The 18,862-nt window shown below is 34.8% G+C and overlaps 2 protein-coding genes across 2 annotated transcripts; one reads left to right on the top strand and one right to left on the bottom strand.

Annotated features, from left to right (window-relative positions):
• Positions 1-1,950: 1,950 nt before the first annotated feature.
• On the top strand, positions 1,951-7,443 carry LOC126698741 (probable pectate lyase 8). Its single transcript, XM_050396157.1, has 7 exons — positions 1,951-2,116; positions 2,315-2,368; positions 3,006-3,071; positions 5,659-6,301; positions 6,386-6,489; positions 6,591-6,729; positions 6,970-7,443. Exons 1-7 carry the CDS (start codon positions 2,007-2,009, stop codon positions 7,189-7,191), a joined length of 1,338 nt encoding a protein of 445 aa, XP_050252114.1. The 5' UTR covers positions 1,951-2,006; the 3' UTR covers positions 7,192-7,443.
• A 6,188-nt stretch (positions 7,444-13,631) lies between these two features.
• LOC126698740 (putative kinase-like protein TMKL1) lies at positions 13,632-17,699 on the bottom strand. Its single transcript, XM_050396156.1, has 2 exons — positions 15,950-17,699; positions 13,632-14,529 (listed from the first exon to the last, which is right to left on the bottom strand). The coding sequence occupies exons 1-2, from the start codon at positions 17,382-17,384 to the stop codon at positions 13,889-13,891; spliced, it is 2,076 nt and encodes a 691-aa protein (XP_050252113.1). The 5' UTR covers positions 17,385-17,699; the 3' UTR covers positions 13,632-13,888.
• Positions 17,700-18,862: the final 1,163 nt, after the last annotated feature.

Raw genomic sequence — 18,862 nt, 5'->3', positions numbered from 1 at the left:
TCAAAATACAATCCATTAACCAATTCTTGCCTAACAATTAACAAACTGATGACTAACACAATTCTAGCTATATAACAACAGATTAACAGACTGCCCAATTATGGCTGTAGCTAATTAAGCAGATGACTAATTAGTAATCATACACATACACAATGTAGTAACTACTAAGCACATGACTAATTAATTAGTAACTTGTCACAACAAATGCATGCAGCAGTAGCAACTAATCAGCTCACTGATGCAGTCTTCCAAAATAGCTACCAGCATATTCAGCAACTCAACTCAATTGGTGCAGCACCTTTATTGGACCATACATCTTAATCTATCTGCATCTCTAAGCTAATGAGATTCTTAACCTATGGTCTCAGCATAGATGTGTTACACAGGTCAGGCAAGTGTTACTTTTTTTTTTTTTTTTTTGGAGAATCTTTCTCTTAAAATAAAAATAAAAAAATTCTCCCAAAAAAAAAAAAAAGTAACACTTGCCTGACATGTGCAACACATCTATGCTGAGTAGGAATTTATTGAGTAGGAATTTTTTTTTTTTTTTGGTAGAAATGAAAATTCATTAAATAAACAACAGAAACAGTAGAAACATTTGGGCAAAAGAGAGGTGTCAGGCGGAGGAATGAAAAAACAATAAAATCTTGGGACAGCAATACTTCCTTTCTGTCAAGTGCATCAACACACTTGTTAGCTTTTCTAAAACAATGGATGATTCTAACTCTTAGGATTTTCTTAAGGCCTTCTTTACAATCTGACACTATCACATCATTGTTGTTTGGACTCCCATCCTCTTTCTTTAAAGATCCACAACAAGCTTAGCATCTAGCTTTATTCCACAGTAAGTGAATTCAAAAGTAGTGCATATATTAATTCCAGGCTCAGAGCTCTACTGCAACAATAGTAGTGAACCCAATAGCTATTGCATAACCACACACATTCTCAACTTGAGTTTCTTATGATGCCCCCCCTCCCCCAGCACGCCCAGGGTTCCCTAAGAAAGATCCATCTGAATTTAGCTTCAGTAAAGTAGGTGATTAGGGGCTCTGATTGAATAGATTTATAAAGTAGTCCATTGCTACCACAGGTAAATTGAGGAAAATAATTTTAAAATGACAAAAATACTATTTTGATCCTTACATTTTGGGATCACTGTCAATTTATTCTTATTATTTGTAATTTGCAATTAATTTGGTTCTTATATTTTTATAACAATCAAATTAGTCTTTATTATTTTTAATTTGCAATCATTTTAGATCCAAATCTAACTGTTTTAGTTGCTGAGTTGATAGGTATGTTTTCTAGAGTTGGAGATTGGTAAATTTGATTTGTGCTTTTGTAGTTAGTTGTCAAGAAAATACAAGAAAAACAATAAATTGATGATAGAGACCAAATTAACTCTTGAAAAATAAATTAAATTGACCCATTTTAGCAAAATTTTAAAAGACCAAAGACCCTTCCCCACTCCCCAGAGGAAACGGTGAGATATTGGATATGGCAGTCGAAAATTCGTACTTTGCCTGCTACCATGCACCTCTCAAAACGACACCTGTCAATCTCCGAAAAAAAGAATTTGTACAGTTACCGAGAATTTAGATAGTGCTCACCGTCGTCACATAGAAAATTTTTTGAGTAATTACAGCAAGTACAACATAATATAACAATCTTAGAGATAACAATAAAATTATTAAAAAAAAAAAACCTGACATGGCTGAGGTGGTCATTTAAGCCGAGGTGAGGCACGTGAGAGAGCGATGCACATGACACGTGTGAGAGAGAGAAAATCAGTTACTGGCCGTTAGGGTTGTTAAATGTCGTGGTTAACTGACTTAACCAAGGTTAATTAGATGCTTAATCGAGTTGAGTAAAACATTTTTTTTTTGGCTATAAAAAGACGGCTGTCTGAGCTCTTCTTTGACTCAAATTATTTTTTCTTTCTTTTACTTTCTCATACATTTTTTCAGAGAGAGAGAGAGAGAGAGAGAGTGAGAGAGAGAGAAACAATGGCATTCTCTGTGAGATGGTTCTGTATAGCCTCATTGCTGGTTATCACGATGCTTTTAACAAGCGTGAAGGCCTCCACAGAGAAAGACCAGCAGCTTGTACACTCAAGGTTTGTTCCAAAACCTTGTACTTTTCTTCAATATATATATAAACGCTTCACAATCGCAAGCTCTTTTTGCTTCCTGAAAATGCATGTGCATTGTCTAGTTTGTTTATTACCAAAACAAAATGGAAACGTTTTCTTCTTCTAGTTTGTTTTTTGATTTGATATTGACATTCATATGTAAATGGATATGGGCATAAATAGGCTTGCAGAGGCGGAGGAATTGCTAAGCTCCAAGAATGCATCAATGGCAAACAGGTCAGTATTCATAAATCAGAGTAATTAGAAAGCTTTTCGAAAGTAAATCTTTTAAATGTGAGATAATAGAATACGACGATTTTATAGTACAGTAGTTGTTAACAATTTTTTTATTGGGGTCAAAATTATAACATGTGATTAAAAGTGGATACGCGTCGAGTCTTAACAGGTAGGCCGAGTGCTCTAGAGCAAAAATTCAAGATCCTTTTCCCACATATAACTCATAATTCGGTGCTGAGAATTTCAGCTTCTCTCTCAGTTATTAATGTAGATCTTCATGAGAGTTGCACTACTTCTAGTTTTACCAAACTGATCTGATGCTGCACGTGGCAAACAGTCCAACCTCAGATCGGATCTGAAAAATTTGCATCGTTAGTTTCGTTGTGTTAGTCTAGTTACTGACGTGCCCAAGTTTTTTTTTTTTTTTTTTTAACGTACGAAATACCTTTCCACACCCAACACAATTACTGCAAATGGTCAATGGTTTTGAGCAATGTGTTGGGTACTGATTGGTCTTCAAAACGACCAAATTCAAATTAACTTTAAAAAAAAAAAAAACTATATATATTATGAAGAAGAAAAAATGATGATGTTTGATATTAATTATTAATATATTATATATGTTGGTTATGTTCAGGTCAGATAATGCTTTGAATGAGCACGCTGTTAATAATCCAGAGGAGATTGCTTCTATGGTTGATACGTAAGTCTCTCTATCTCTCTCTGCCTCTCTTCAAATCTCAGAAATTTATGTACATATAATTCTGAGTTTTTATTTAATTACAAATACAAAAATTCACTCTCTCAAATATTAATAATCTTCATTCTTTACATTCCTCTTATATTAATAATCTTCGTTCTTTACATTGTATGGTTCATGTTAACTGATACTTTTAGAATAATTATTAATAAATTATATTAGACATCACTTTCATAGAAAATATAAAAAATGTCAACAAAATTAGTTATTTTATTATCTTTCTATAAAGTATTTTTAAAAATAATTTCTAAAATAATGTATTCTTTAACATCTCACATATTTTATATTGTTCTTTTTTTTTTTCTCACCTTCATTTGATGAGTCCCAGTAAAGAATTAAAGATGGGTCACATGACCTCAACACATTACAGCAATTAAAAAAAAAAGAACCCCACGTGGTCCCAAGTTCGATATTCGTCTCTCTAACTCCTCATGAAACCACATGTATAGTATTTATGTGTTGAGTTTCCCGTCAAAACGATCGAGTAAAGTTACTTGTCGGGTTGAAGTTACAAATTTTCTTTTGTCTATTTCCCACAATTCCATTTTGGCCAAAATAGAGCCTTTATTAGTTGTCTTGATATGTTGATTGGACTCTGGAGCCAGTCAGAATTTTTCACAATTTGGTAATGGTGCCCATTAAGAGTTTATGATTGTCAAATGGACCACGATGATGACGGAAAGAAAGTCGGCGAAAATGGACATTAACCACGGGATGAGAGAGAAGCAATGATCAATGTGGAATTTTGTTCTTAAGTTGACATGGGTGTCTACAGTTCTTAAAGCATTTTGACTAATGCTCAAGTGTCCAAAATCTCTCATAACATATATGATTCGTTAAGAATAGTCCCAAAATGTTGGATAAGTGATTTATATCCAATATCTCATAGATCACATTAAATCTGAAAATCAATAAACCAATAAAACTCTTACCATAACTTGTCATGGTCCTAACTCAATTATTCATTATCTTTTTATCTTTATTGAACTATTCTTAGTTGATGTTTACAATTTTATACGGTTTATGACTACTTCTACAATACCACATTATTTTTTGTGTTAATAGTCGAGAGTCGAGAATACAATTTTTTTTTTTTTTTTTGGAAAGATTACGAGGAATCAATTCAACCCCTCATCTCCATGTTCTCTGTTGCTGCCAACTCCTCTCTCAGCTTTAACTCACTTGCCTCATTTCTTTGAGATGAGATCCACACGTCACGCGTATAATTAATTGCTTGTCTTTTTTCTCTTTGCTTATCCAAATATATTTCTTTAACTACATTAGCTTTACATACCTAAACCAATGTTTGTCCAACTTTGTTATTTTTTCCCATATGTCCTAACTTTAATGGTTTTTGTTTGTAAAGCTATTACTTTTTTTCGGGCATAATCATATATATGATGGGAAAGAAAGCTTATGTCTCCAATTCCTTTGATTGGATTGTGGCAGCTAGACCCTGCATGAATTTTTGGTACTAGGACTTCTTTTCGCATCACAACTTTTAAATGCACCGACAAATTACTTATTTTTATTTTTTACTCTTAGCTTGGTAAATAAAACAAGCATTTAGTGACTTATTTAACCAATTAAAATTATAATGGTTTGTTTGTCACATTTACATAAATAAATCATTCACAATCTATTACATCAAAATTATTGCACAAAAATTTGTGTACTTAGATTTTTTTTTTTTTTTTTTTTAGAATTCACAAGCAAATTGCATGTCTTTAAGAGGGAATCCTACGCTTTGTGTAATCGATGCAATGCATTGAAATTCTATCATCCACCACACATGAACATGATTATTACTTTGTCGTTGATGGAGGAAAATTAACCCCCGTATCAGATTCACCCTAATAATAATTTCTGTTCCAGGTGAAAAATTCACTCATCATCACATTCATCATTCATTTTGTGACTTCATATCCTAACTTGTGGGGTAGAGGTGGTAGTTAAATAAAATCTTCCTCGCTTTTTCCAGACTGTCAATCGGCATGAAGCTCAATCCAAAACCCCAAATCACAGAGATCTGGTTTCATGATATCCTAACAATTTTGTTGATCCAACACATTCACACTCATACTGACACCGACCCAATCACAGAACCATACAATAAGTCAATAAGACCTCCATATCCATGACCTCATTAAATTAAATACTGTATATTTACCCCATGCATGCATCCTTCTTTATAAAAAAACGGTCACCCCCACCGACACGCCAAGTACTATTACACAACACAAGTACTAGAATTACTTTTTGTCAGTTTATCACCTTTGCATTTATTTCTTACAACCTAGTTTAGTTAAAAAAAGAAAAATTGAAATTCCCTATATGCATACATATGATATGATATATTGATATCCCACATTATTATCACATGGCCAACTCATTAATATGGAACAATAAGGTTGTTACTTGTTACACATTATGGAATTCCCTTCTTCACAATCACAGACATGAGTGTGGTGACTTCAACATAATAATAGTGATGTAATTAATTAATTAATTAACATTTGTTAATTAACAGGAGCATTCGTAATAGCACTGAAGGAAGGAAGTTGGGATATTTTTCATGTGGAACTGGGAATCCAATTGATGACTGCTGGCGTTGTGACCCACAGTGGCAAAAAAACAGAAAGCGTCTAGCCGATTGTTCAATTGGATTTGGACGCAATGCCATTGGTGGCCGCGATGGAAAATTCTACGTCGTTACTGATTCCAGCGATGATGACGCCGTAAATCCTAAACCCGGAACTCTCCGCCATGCTGTGATTCAAGATAGGCCATTGTGGATTGTGTTCAAGCGGGACATGGTGATCACACTTAAGCAAGAGCTGATTATGAACAGCTTTAAGACTATTGATGGTCGAGGTGCCAATGTTCACATTGCTAATGGGGCTTGCATCACTATCCAATACGTCACAAATATCATTATTCATGGTCTACATATCCATGATTGCAAGTCAACTGGCAATGCTATGGTTCGGAGCTCACCAAGTCATTATGGTTGGAGAACAATGGCTGATGGAGATGGTGTTTCGCTTTTTGGTGCAAGCCACGTTTGGGTTGACCACAATTCACTCTCTAATTGTGCTGATGGCCTCATTGATGCTATTATGGGCTCTACGGCTATTACCATCTCTAATAACTACTTCACCCACCACAATGAGGTCATTCATTATCTTCTATATGTATTAATATTACCACTATCCCAATTTATATTGGAGTTTCTAATGGAATTGGAAATTAAACAGGTAATGCTATTGGGTCATAGTGACTCCTACACACAAGATAAGCAGATGCAAGTGACAATTGCGTACAACCATTTTGGTGAAGGTCTAATCCAGAGAATGCCAAGGTACCATACCCATGGCCAAAATTAAAGATGGAATTTGGATACTTTCAAAAATGTGGCTTCATTTTGACAAATTTTTTGGGATTACTTAAAAAATGTTGCAGGTGTAGGCATGGGTACTTCCATGTGGTAAACAATGACTACACACATTGGGAAATGTATGCCATTGGTGGAAGTGCTGAACCCACCATTAACAGCCAAGGCAATAGATATCTTGCCCCTGTCGACCCTAATGCGAAGGAGGTACTTGTCTAAACAAAAAAAAAAAAAACAATATACAGACTTATCCAATTTCATAACTTGCTTAAATTATTGATTATGAGTGGTGGGTAGAAAGTGTCTATTGCTCATAATCACTTCAGCATATTGTGGAATTGGGCGTGTCCCTTAAATTTATTCTAAACAAAAAGACCAATATCTGTTACAAAATCAACTTATAACAATGATTGACAGTTAATGATTAAAACTGATATGGGCATGTAGGTGACAAAGAGGGTTAATACAGACACAGGTGTATGGAAGGGCTGGAATTGGAGGTCAGAGGGAGACCTTTTGCTGAATGGAGCCTACTTCACTCCATCAGGAGCAGGAGCTTCAGCCAGTTATGCCAGGGCCTCAAGTTTAGGGGCCAAGTCCTCTTCCATGGTTGGAACCATTACTTCTGATTCTGGGGTCCTTAATTGCCGCAGAGGCTCCCAGTGTTAATTCTCAATTTCATTATTACCAAAAAATAGAGAAAAAAATTACCAAAAAGCGAAAAACGAGAGGAAAGAAGAATTACTCATTTTCTCTTCCCTTGTTTCTATTACATAGCATTACCCAGTGAGCTTGCAGCCAGCTTGTTCACATCCCCATCTCTGTATTGTATTTGTTCCAGTCAAACATTTGAAAAGTGTAAATTTTTCACATATCTCAAATGGTTGTTCAGGTGCCCAAGCACCTGCCCATTTGCTTCTATACCCATCTCTCTCTCTCTCTCTCTCTCTCTCTCTCTCTTAGCTTGAAATTGTCAATTTCAGTGTGGCTTCAACAGCACAACAAAAATGAAAAAAAAAAAAAAAGCTGAATTGTAAAAGCTTTTGTAGTAGATAATGTTTGTTTGTCACCAATTTTTGGATTTCTGAATTTATCATAATGCTTTGTAATAAATTAATCAGACAAATGTCCTTTTTTTTCTACTCATTCCTCTATATGTGCTTAATTTCCTCTGTTCTCTCATTGTTTACTTTAAACTAAATTTGAGCATGAGTGCAATTAATATGATGTAATTCGCTGTGCAACAAAAACTAAATTTGCAGCTAAATGAAAAGTTCATGTTGGGATGAAAATTGAGAATATGCCACGCTGCTAGCATGTGAGGCTAAATACCATAAACATGTGCGCGTTCCTCACCGAAAAAACATTAGCTTCTTTGCGCCAACCAGTGTGTTTTTATGACTTTAACCCCATGTGGATATGCGAGACTTGCAGGAACTGAACTGAGGCATGTGGACTAGGCAGAAAGCTGGAAACACGAACACCCATCATTCCTCTCCAAAAATAAAAAAAAATAAAAGCACAACATTAACAACATTAAAAAAATCATTTTACACGAAATCAAGCCAACCATGGACTATGAACATATGGATTCCAAAGAGCATTCCATTGGGAGAGCTAAAACCCATTTTTATGCAAAATAGATGTCACTATTTACAAAATGAACAAAAATATCCCCACATCTAGAGAGCCAAAATGTTTTTTTTTTTAATAAATAATTTACAAATATTATCTAAATATACAACATGCACGGTGGCACATCTATCCTTTATTTCTTTTCTTTTTTTATTTGATTTCACTCTCCTCCTCTGTTGGGCTTTGCTTCTCGGGCCTTAATTATATTACCAAAAGTTGGTATTTAATCCAGTACTTAATAAAATGAATTTTCGGCCCAACAACCTCGCTAAAAACTCTCTCTCTCTCTCTCCAATTTAGATCTCTGGTGGCACGGGCCACAGCTTTGGGACGCGGTGGAGTGGGTCATGGCTTGGTTGCAGTGGTGGGCTTTGTCAGTGTTAGTGTTGGTGGGTTTGGTTTTGGGTTTTTGTGGCAGTGGTTGAGTTTGGTTTTGGGTTTTGATCGCAGTGATTAGGTTTGGTCATTGTTGGTTTCGGGTCTTGTTTACTATTATATTGTTGCTGTAGGTTTATTATTATTTTAATGGGATGAATTTTAAAATAAAGAACAAGATATAGGGTGTATTGTTAAATGGGAATGTTAAATAGATAAAATAGCTTTTTGGTGATTCAAAATGTATTTTTTATCCATTTATGGATGGGAATACTCTAACCCAAATTGGTCGGTCTCCATTATTTATCTATTTGATCAGGTAATGGTCTATAGCTAGATTTGCCTCCAAACAGAGGTTTTATTTAAGAGATGTTACGTTTACAATATTTTTACAACAAATCATAGGTAGACATGGCAAAACGGGCGAGGTGGGGCGGGTTTGGGTTCAGGTTCGGGTCAGGTCAATCGGGTTGCGTGTCGAGTCGGGTTGACCCGTATTTTTTACATGAATTTTATTTTTTATTTTTATAAAGAAAACAACATTTATTTGCCATTTAGAAAGTTATGCAACAAATTACTTGATGTAAAATGCATTATTTTGAATTCACCACTTATATTAAGAATGAACTCAGTTAAACTTATTAATACTTATTCAATAATTTTAAAATTATTCAAATCCTAACATTGCTATCTAAAACAAAATAATACAAAAATAAGTAAAACAAATACACAAGTTTTATTTCTACACAATATCAACATTCCAAAATATAAAACAAAATTACAAATGACTTATTGGATAACCCATTTGATAAAGAATAAAAACATATAAGAAATTTACTATCTTGAAAATTAATTTTATAATCTATTATCAATTGTAATTGGCACTCTATTTCAGTTGAGATATACATTAAAGTTTGATTGCTTACTTATTTATACATGGTCTCTTTTATGAATATCATATCATTGTTAAGCAACACACACACTAGGAAATATTATAATTTATTTTGAAAAGTCATTTATTTTGGACATAAATTGTTAAAAAAAATAGGTCTAAGCATTCATAATTTATGCTAATTTGATACTTTGGCTTCACTATTTTCACACTTATGAATGTTTCTCACATATATCTACAATTTTAAATCTATGTTTTTAACTCTATTGTAATCAAATTATCTTGGCATGTGCTTTACTATTTGATATTTAAAAATCTTTACTCATTACAGAATGTTCAACCATTTATCTTTCAATTAATTTGCATGCAGTTATGTAAATGCAACAATTGTTTCCTTAAAGCTCACAATTAAACCAATATTGTCTTAATTTTATTATTATTTTTTTTTACCAAAAAAAAATGTTTTAAAAAAATGGTTCGGGTTCAAGTTCGGGTCACGGGTCGGGTCACGGGTCAACCCGTTTTTGCTTCGGGTAAAAAAAATCGGGTTTGAATTAGGTATTTTTCGGGTCAGAAAATTCTGACCCGTTTTGCCATGTCTAATCACAAGTGGTTAATTATTATTAGTTCAAATTTGAAACTAACACTAAAATTACTTTTTTGCCCCAACAATAACAACCAGTAACAACATTCCACTTAGGATTTGTTGTAAAAATTTTGTAGACATATCATTTCTCTTTATTTAATAGTTCAAAATTAAGTTTTATGAATCTAAGGAGATGTAAGATGTCACGTTAATTAAAAATCTATTATACCAAAGAAGGAATATTAATTTTTTTTAGTGACGGGACACCATATTTACATTATTTGTTAACTATCAAGTTTTTACCATAAAATGAACTATCTTCATTTTAAAACATGGTCATTTTCCCCCTTAATAAACTCAAATTTGATTCTAAAAAAAAATAATTCAAATTTTGAGTACCTAACATTGTTTAATTTGAGTATTTAATATTGTTATCTACTAATCTAAAAAGGGAAGAGGGAAACTTTTAAAAACCAATAAAAAAAAAAATTAAAAAAAAAAAAAAAAAAACTAGCACTACTTGAAAACAACCTAATTTCTTTTTTCTTTTTCATTTTTCATTTTTCATTTTTTCTTTTTTTCTTTTTGGGGAGGGGTGGCTATGGCTCTCTATTTAGGTTTAACATTACACAGATACAAGATACACAACACATTTAAATAATCTAATTTGTAACTAAGTCAATTGGCTAGATATAAAGAATATATAAGGGATGCTCATGGGTCGAGTCAAATTGGATCTAATGTCAACTTGCCACTTGACTCAACACTAGGGGTGTCAATGTTTGACCTAACCCGGGAACACAACATGAATTCAACACGAGTTTTTGCGGGTTAGGGTTGGACCTTAATGGGTTTGGGTCATAAACGGGTCAACTCAAAAGCGATATGATAGGAAACATGTCATAAGTGGGTCAACCCGCATAACCCGCAATAGACACGTTTGACACATCAATTTATTTGTGTCAATCTAAAATGACCCACTTAACACAACCCGTTTAACTCGTATAATAAATAAATATTTATTTTATTTTAGATTTGTCAAATACCTTTTATATCCAACATATATTTTAAATTTAAAAAGAAAAGTGAGTAATTACAAAAATTTACAATGAATATAATTGGAAATTGAAACTTTACAAACTTTAGATCTCTAAACCCTAAAAACCCTTAACCTCCAAACCTTCTTATAAATATCTAATTTTATTTTTTTATTTCAACCGTACTATTCACTCTACTATCTTATAGTCTCATGCCCAATTCTTGAATTCAATGTCTCAAATCGGTTCTCTCTCTCTCTCTCTCTCTCTCTCTCTCTCTCTCTCTCTCTCTCTCTCTCTCTCTCTCTCTCTCTCTCTCTCTCTCTCTCTCTCGTGTTTAGTGAGTTTTAAAATTAAAGAAAACTATTTTCTTGGTATTTCAAAATTCTGCAATAATTTTTATGCATGATGTTTTTGTTCTATATACTTTGAACCCATGTGATGTTATTAATATATGAGATATATTAATTGTTGATTAAAGCCACGATTGTAGCTTTTGTCTTGTGCTGTGTGTTTTTTTTTTTGTATTTGTATTAGTGTTGGACATCGTCTGCATATCTTGCAAGTGGGTTTATTGAGATAGTTTATAAACTAGAATCTATGGATGATAATCGTAGTTATAGTCAGGATTAGCCTACTGTTTGCTCTAATTATTTCAATATTGATACTTAGCATTTGGCGAGTTCTAATGATATTATATTTTTGTTGAACTATGTTATTTTCTTTTTGTTAAACTATGTTATTTTTGAATTTGGGTTGAAGTGTATGCACTTGTTTTGGAGTGTAAAAAACTTATTTCTAGATGAATGTTATATTTTTGTTGAACTATATTATTTTAAATGTGGGTTGAAAACTTGAAATGTATATGCACTACTTTTGAGATGTAAAAAAAATTATTTTTAGATGGATGGGTCAAGTCAACCTGCCTTATTAACAGGTCAGGATAGGGTTGAAGGATCATGACACGATTATTAAATGGGTCGGGTTAGGGTTGAGCCATTTAGTCGAATACCCCTATCTCAACACGACACGAATCCAACACGTTAACCCGAATTAACACCCCTACTCGACACTACCCTGTCAGATGACCACTTTGTTGCTTGGTTCCTTGTATATATACATGGTATGGTAGCCAGATAAACGCCAATCCTTAGTGAGAAATGTCCTACTTGATATAATTTTGGAATGTACGAGTAGGTGCTAGTGTTACTTGCTTTTTATTTATTTATTTAGAAAGCATTAATATTGGTGGTACTAAAAAACTATATTGTTATTTTTAACACCACAAAATACAAAAATATGGCTACATTGGTAGAGCGAAAGCCAAATAATTTGGCTCCACCGCTATAGTGCATAGCCAAAGATGGCTATGCATTGCAGCTCAAAGGTTAAAAATAAATAATAAAAAAATAAAAAATTTATGTTGCTTCATAATATTTTAATTTTAATTTTCTTTTTCTTGCTCTTTGTTCTCCGCCCCTCTCTCTGTCTCTACTCTCTCATTTTCTTGCTCTTTTCTTTTCTCAAAATTTTCTCACTTTCTTCTCAAATTTTTTACTCAAATTCTTTTCTTTTTCTTCTCAAATTTTTTCTCCTTCTCAATTTTTTCTTTGCTGTGTGAGGGTCTCTTCTTTTGCCATGTGGGTGTAGGTGTGGTAGGTCATGCCATGGGTGTGGGTGTGGGTGTGGGTGTGGTGGGTTATCGATGTTGTGGTCATGCCGTGGGTATGGTGGGTCATTGGTTTCGGGTCATGCCATGGGTGTGGGTTTGTGCTTTGTGTGTGGGTTTGTGCCGTGGTGTTCATGGATCTTGCGATGGTGGGTCATCGGTTTCATGGGTTATGTCGTGGGGTTTGTGTTGTGGGTCGTTGGCATCGTGGTCATGCTGTGGGTGTGGTAGGTCATCGATTTCGGGTCATGTCGTGGGTTTCCTTTTTGTGGTTGTGGGTTGATTTTGGTGGTTGTGGTGGTGGGCTGATGTTGGTGGTTGTGGTGGTGGGCTGTGTGAAGTGGTGGTTGACCAGTGGTGGTGGTTGTAATTGTTGTTTATTGTAGTAGATATATTATTTTATTGTAGTGAATATATTATTTTAATGTGTTGTTTATGTTATTTTATTGTGTTAAAAGCTAAAATAAAACCACTTATATTAGGTGTTTTGTAAAGTAGGAAGGTAAAATAGATAAAACAGCTTTTGATGAAGCCAAATAACTAAAATTATGTCTCTACTAATGTGGATGCTCTAACTTGTTACTTTGTTACGCTGGTTAGGTCCAGTTAAGAAATAATACAAATTTATTGGATTCATTTGGGCAGGTTGGTTTTGGGCCGAACCTAGATAATTAGTAAAGAGTAAACCATAGATACACATAGCTGGAGCGGACTAATCAAATCCAAAATGCTAATCATAAGCCTCCAGCTACTAGCTAACGAGTACTAATTTAATATTATATTATATATATCCGATAGCAAGCACTCCCTAGGCTTGTAACAGCATTGGTTGTACAATCTCATCACCAGAGTTATTTGTGCAAAAAGTAAACTAAAGGAGATGCAGACCACACATGATTTGCGGATATCTGAACATTTCAAACAATTCAAAGATTGGCTGTATTTAGAGATGCATTGTCATCAATAACTACATTCCAAGATAGCTGTTTTAAGAGATGCATTGTCATCAATTACACATTTTGCCAATTCCTAGAAATATAACCTTAAGAAAAGCATTAGCATCATACACTACAATTGCCTTCTTTTAACGAGGATCAGATACACAATAACATATTTTGAACTCATAATTAGATCAACATAAGGGAAAAAAAAAAAAAAAAAAAAAAAAAAGCTCAAAATGGTGTACCAATTTCACTCCTTGTTTCTGTAGGGCTGTACAAAGCAGACCTGTTCCTTGGTCGATTCTCCTCCAACTGCTTCACAACTTCTTCCATAGTTGGTCTAACTGAAGCCACTGGAGCACAGCAACCCATTGCAAGTTTTAATGCTTGAACCAACCCCTCTTCCATGGGGTTCCTTATCCCCTTCAACACTTCCACATCAAAAACTTCCATTGTTGTCTCCTCCAAAACCGCTACTTTCACCATTGAAGGCAAATCCACAAATTCCCCACTTCTCGCATTTTTTCCAGGTTTCTTTCCTATCAAAATCTCCAATAACAGTATCCCATATGCATAGACATCCGTTCTGGAATTGCATTTCTTCATCTTTTGAAGCTCTGGTGCTTTATAACCATCAGTCTTTGCAAGTGCCACTATTTCATCAGCTACTGCCGGAATCATTAGCTTGTCAAGCCCAAATTCAGTCAGCCTGGCCACAAAAAACTCATCTACTAGCACGTTTTTGGATCTCACATTTCCATGAGTAATGGGTGCCTCAAGACCTGTATGAAGAAATGCTAGTCCTCTGGCTATACCCAACGCAATCTTGTGCCTTCGAGCCCAGTTCAGCACTGGCCTTCCTGCTCTAGTTTCTGCAGTCATCCAGAACACAATATAACAAATTTGCATGAACACTCATAATTTGCAAAAGATAAAGACATAGGGGCACTTAGATAATCTATAGATCATCTTAAATGGATTTTGTAATTACTTTCTCATTTGTTTAAATTTTTATCCTATTATCTGTTTAAACAAGTAAAGGAAAGCTTTTAAGTTAGGGTGTTTCTGGGACTAGAAGTCAAAACTGGTTGCTCCATTGCCGTCTATGTTGTGTGGTGCGCCTTATGGGCTTATGGCTCAGTTAAGTCTTACAAGCACATAATAGAAAGGAATCTATCATGAATTTGACATTGACTCTTGGCATGAATAATGGGAAAGACTCCTGTAAATCCATAGTACACCCTACAGGCCTAAATCTCATGACTAAGCCTAAAAGAAGATCACATCTCAAGAATTCAGAATTCAAGCATGATATGACAGAATTTCTTGCTATCATTCATTCAGAAGGATTTAAAAATTGAAAAAATAAATAAAAAGAATTTAAAAGGCTTTTTATTACCATAAAAATTAAAAATCATGGCTTGAGGAAAATCTATTAAGCATATGTTGAGACTGAAGACGCCTGGTAGTTGGTAGGAAGGCACTTGGACCTGCTTAATGTGAGTGAGCTGTTTGTGCAGCTCTACTTGGTCTTGCCTTAAAGAGTGTTTTGGCCATTGATGGAATTCTTCTAAGATTTGGCTTTCATTAACTTGGAATGGACAAACATGAGTGTTGGCAACCAAGCATGCTCTTTGATTTTAATGCAACCCTTTATGCATCCCGCATCCCTATGGTTGGTTTCAAAAACTTCACCTTACAGGTTGACTGCATTTTTGCCAAGTTTGAATTGTATTAGGGCTTCTACTGTGCCAACTTATGGCACATATAAATATCCAACCAGCCTTTAGTTTCTCACACACACCCAACGTTGGCTTTTCACACGTCAGGTTTCTTGTGGTGTGCTAGTGAGTGAGAGAATTCTTTCGGAGTATTTGGGGTTTGGGCTTTATGTTAGCCTTTGTGATACCTTTGTTTTCTCCTTATTTTCTTAGAGAAAATTTCTCCTTGGCATCGCCCTGGACATAGACCTAAGGTGAAACCATGTAAATTTTTGTGGTCCTATGTGATTGTATATTCTATTTATTCTATTTCCATTTCATATAAACCCACTATAATTAACTACACTGACAACAAATTGGTATCAAGGCTTCTACTATCTCAACAAGAAGTCAAGAATCAAGTTCACAATAACCAGGGGATTTACTCTTTGATTAGGGCTATTTACTAATTAAGATTGTGATCCTAATTTTCTTGATAGTGATTGTGAAAAGCTTCTGCTACTCCATCTCTATATTAAATGCCAGATAAATAGAATGCAGAAAGAAAAATGTATAATAAAAATGAACATACCATATAAAAGATCATGGAGGCTTCTGTGAGGAAGATAGTCATATATCAGGAGCTTTTCTCCTCTCTTTCCCTGATAGAAAGCTCTCAATGGAATCAAATTCTCATTGCGAATTTTTCCCAATTGCCTTATCACAGGTAAACATGAACTCCCATCCTTGCAACTGCCTTCCCTTAACAACCTCAAAGCAATGGTTCCACCATCAGCAAGCTTTGCCTTATAAATCGTCCCATAGTTTGTCTTCTCCATAACTTGCCCCGTAGCATTCAACACGTCTTCTAAGGTTAAATGCTCTCCGCCTTGAAACAGAATAAGCTTCCCTTCACCAGCTCCACCAACACCACCACCACCAACACCAAAAGGAACACCACCATTTTCCTCATCTTCTGCTTCCTCAAATTCATCTTCACTCTCTCCCCTACTCTTCTTCTTCTTATTTTGCACATACCCTATTAACAATGAAGCCAAAATCACTGCTCCAGCCATCAAACCTATCACAATGCCAGCAATGGCACCAGGACTCAATCCAGAACTTCCGGTACAACTTTTCAAAGGTAACCCACAAAGCCCCGGATTGTTTCCCTCAAAAACCTCCCCACTATACTTTGATTCTCCAAAAACCGGCAACACTCCACTAAAGTTATTGTGTGAAAGATTCAATTTTTCAATGTTTAGCGCAGCTAAACTCTCTGGAATTGAACCCGAAAGCACATTATCCCCAAGATCAAGCTCTCTAAGCCCAAGAAACCGGGTTATGAATTCTGGAAAAGTCCCAGAAAGCTTGTTCTTACCCAAATCCAAAACCTGCAAATTCTTACAGGTAGAGTTTGGCAGTGCAAGTTCTGGGACTGACCCAGATAGTGAATTAGCATGAAGCCTAAGAGAAACAAGTTTGTCACACAAGTTCCATATAGACGGTGGTAAAGAACCACTCAACATGTTGTAACCCAAATCAATGTCAGAGAGTGAAGAACTATAGCCAAGCTCAAGTGGGATGGTTCCACTCAGAGAATTGATGTTAACGTAGAGACTTTGAAGCATAGAGAACTCACCCAGCTCTCTAGGTAGTGAACCAGTGAGGTTGGCAGAGGGAAGCTGAAGAGAGAGAAGGTGAAGAGAAGGGTCTTTGAAGAGAGAGAGGTTGGTCGATTGTGGGGAAGAGAGGTCAGTGCAGAGCAAAGGAGTGCCATTGGAGAAAACCCATTTGAGGCCTCTCCATTGGCACATAGGCACAGTAGAGTTCCATGAAGATAGCAAAAGGTTCTCAGAGTTACCTTGCAGTGAAGCTTTGATCTTTCCCAAGAGAAGCTCAACATCTGAAGAAGCAGAAGTGGAAAGAGAAGCAGCAGACTCAGACTCAGTGAGTGTAGTAGAGCCTTGAGTACTGATGAAGAAGATGAAGAAAATGTAGAGAGAGAAAAGGTTCAGAAGCGCCATGAATGAGAATGTAGCGGCAAAGAGAAAAAGAGAGAATGGAGAAAAAGCTGGTGAGTGTGGTGGTGGGGGGGAGTTCTAAAGAGAAGTTCTCTTTTTTGGGAAAGCTGACAGAGAGTGTTGACTATAGGTCTTTTTTTTTTTTTTTTTTTTTTTGGTTTCCCAACCGGTATCCGAACCCACTGGGCCGACTAATCCGGTTTCGGAGCAGGTCCCGGGGTTAAGGTTTTAAACTCCTCCCAACGGGCTTGCGGGGGATCGAACCGTAGTTCTCCCTACCAAGTCTAGCCCCTGGCACCACTAGACCAAGACACCGTTGGTGACTATAGGTCTTTACATTGTCTAATAATTTGACGGTCCTGATTTGACTATATATATATTTTTTCTTTTAACTTGAACGATTTTACTAAATCAACAATTTTAAAAAATTATAAAATTACATTTTTATCTGTTTTTCAATTTTTTATAAAAATCAAAATCTTAAAATAATTTATTAATAGATGTCTTAAGATACCTATAGCCATATAGGCATTTCATATATATATATATATATATATTGAACGGTTAAAAGGAAAAAATAATTTGAACAATCAATATTTTCATTAATAATACCAAAAAAATGTGGCTTAAATTATAAAACTTTTTATCTATAAAACTTAGTTTAGTGAAAATATTAAATTCTTTTATTATATTCAATTATTCGAACACATGAGAGTATTTTATTTAATTATTTTTAAGGAAAAAAAAAGATTATTATGTTTTGTCTATATGTTTAAATTTAATTCAAATACTTTAACGTAGTGCACCGGTGTCTAAATGTTGCTTGTGCATATCATATAATATATAATACATCATACTATGTGATGAGAGCAAAAAAATATTATCAATTCATGGGTTATAGTTATTTCATGTGTAATACCAAACGGTAAAAAATTGAGTTATAAGGTTCTTAACTCTCTTTTATTTTGTACCAATTTATGTTACTACAACTACATCTTCAAGAATTTAAACTAATAGCTATAGCCTCACAACAATTTTCATAAATGCTCTATTTGTTTTGAAATAAATATTTTCAAACATAAAATATATTACGTGTAAAATATTTTTAGGTATTTGGTATGATAAATAAAAATTTTCAAGTAAACCACGAAAGCTACTAGTGTAGAAAGTTTGATAACCAGACTACTTGAACCGATAGTCAAAATAGTGTTTCCACGATTAGACTACCAACACCAGTCGTCAAAAGGCCATTATGGCCATCAAATCACCAACACCTATCATTGAAACAACAGCTCCAGTTATTGAACATCCAACACCAATCGCCAGAGTTGCGTCTTTGGCCACTAGACTGTAAGTCACCTGAGCAACAACATCGACCATCAAATCAATGGCACCAGCTACTTTGTCCATAGGACCAGTGACCTAGCTACTAGGTAGGAGAGGGGAAGTTACTATATGCTTTTGTAATATGTTTTACCAAG

Source organism: Quercus robur, chromosome 9 (genome assembly GCF_932294415.1).
Source record: "Quercus robur chromosome 9, dhQueRobu3.1, whole genome shotgun sequence".
Classification (NCBI taxonomy): Eukaryota; Viridiplantae; Streptophyta; class Magnoliopsida; order Fagales; family Fagaceae; genus Quercus; species Quercus robur.
Note: the sequence above shows the minus strand (reverse complement) of the source record. Positions and strands in the feature narration are given on the sequence as shown.

What these genes read in the sequence shown, in the direction of transcription:
- LOC126698741 (XM_050396157.1), top strand. Translation starts at nt 2,007, where the DNA reads ATGGCATTCTCTGTGAGATGGTTCTGTATAGCCTCATTGCTGGTTATC. An exon ending in ATTGCTTCTATGGTTGATAC is followed by an intron (nt 3,072 to 5,658) that starts GTAAGTCTCTCT and finishes GTTAATTAACAG; the next exon opens with GAGCATTCGTAATAGCACTG. An exon ending in ACTTCACCCACCACAATGAG is followed by an intron (nt 6,302 to 6,385) that starts GTCATTCATTAT and finishes GAAATTAAACAG; the next exon opens with GTAATGCTATTGGGTCATAG.
- LOC126698740 (XM_050396156.1), bottom strand. Translation starts at nt 17,384, where the DNA reads ATGGCGCTTCTGAACCTTTTCTCTCTCTACATTTTCTTCATCTTCTTC. An exon ending in CCTCCATGATCTTTTATATG is followed by an intron (nt 14,530 to 15,949) that starts GTATGTTCATTT and finishes GGATGACTGCAG; the next exon opens with AAACTAGAGCAGGAAGGCCA.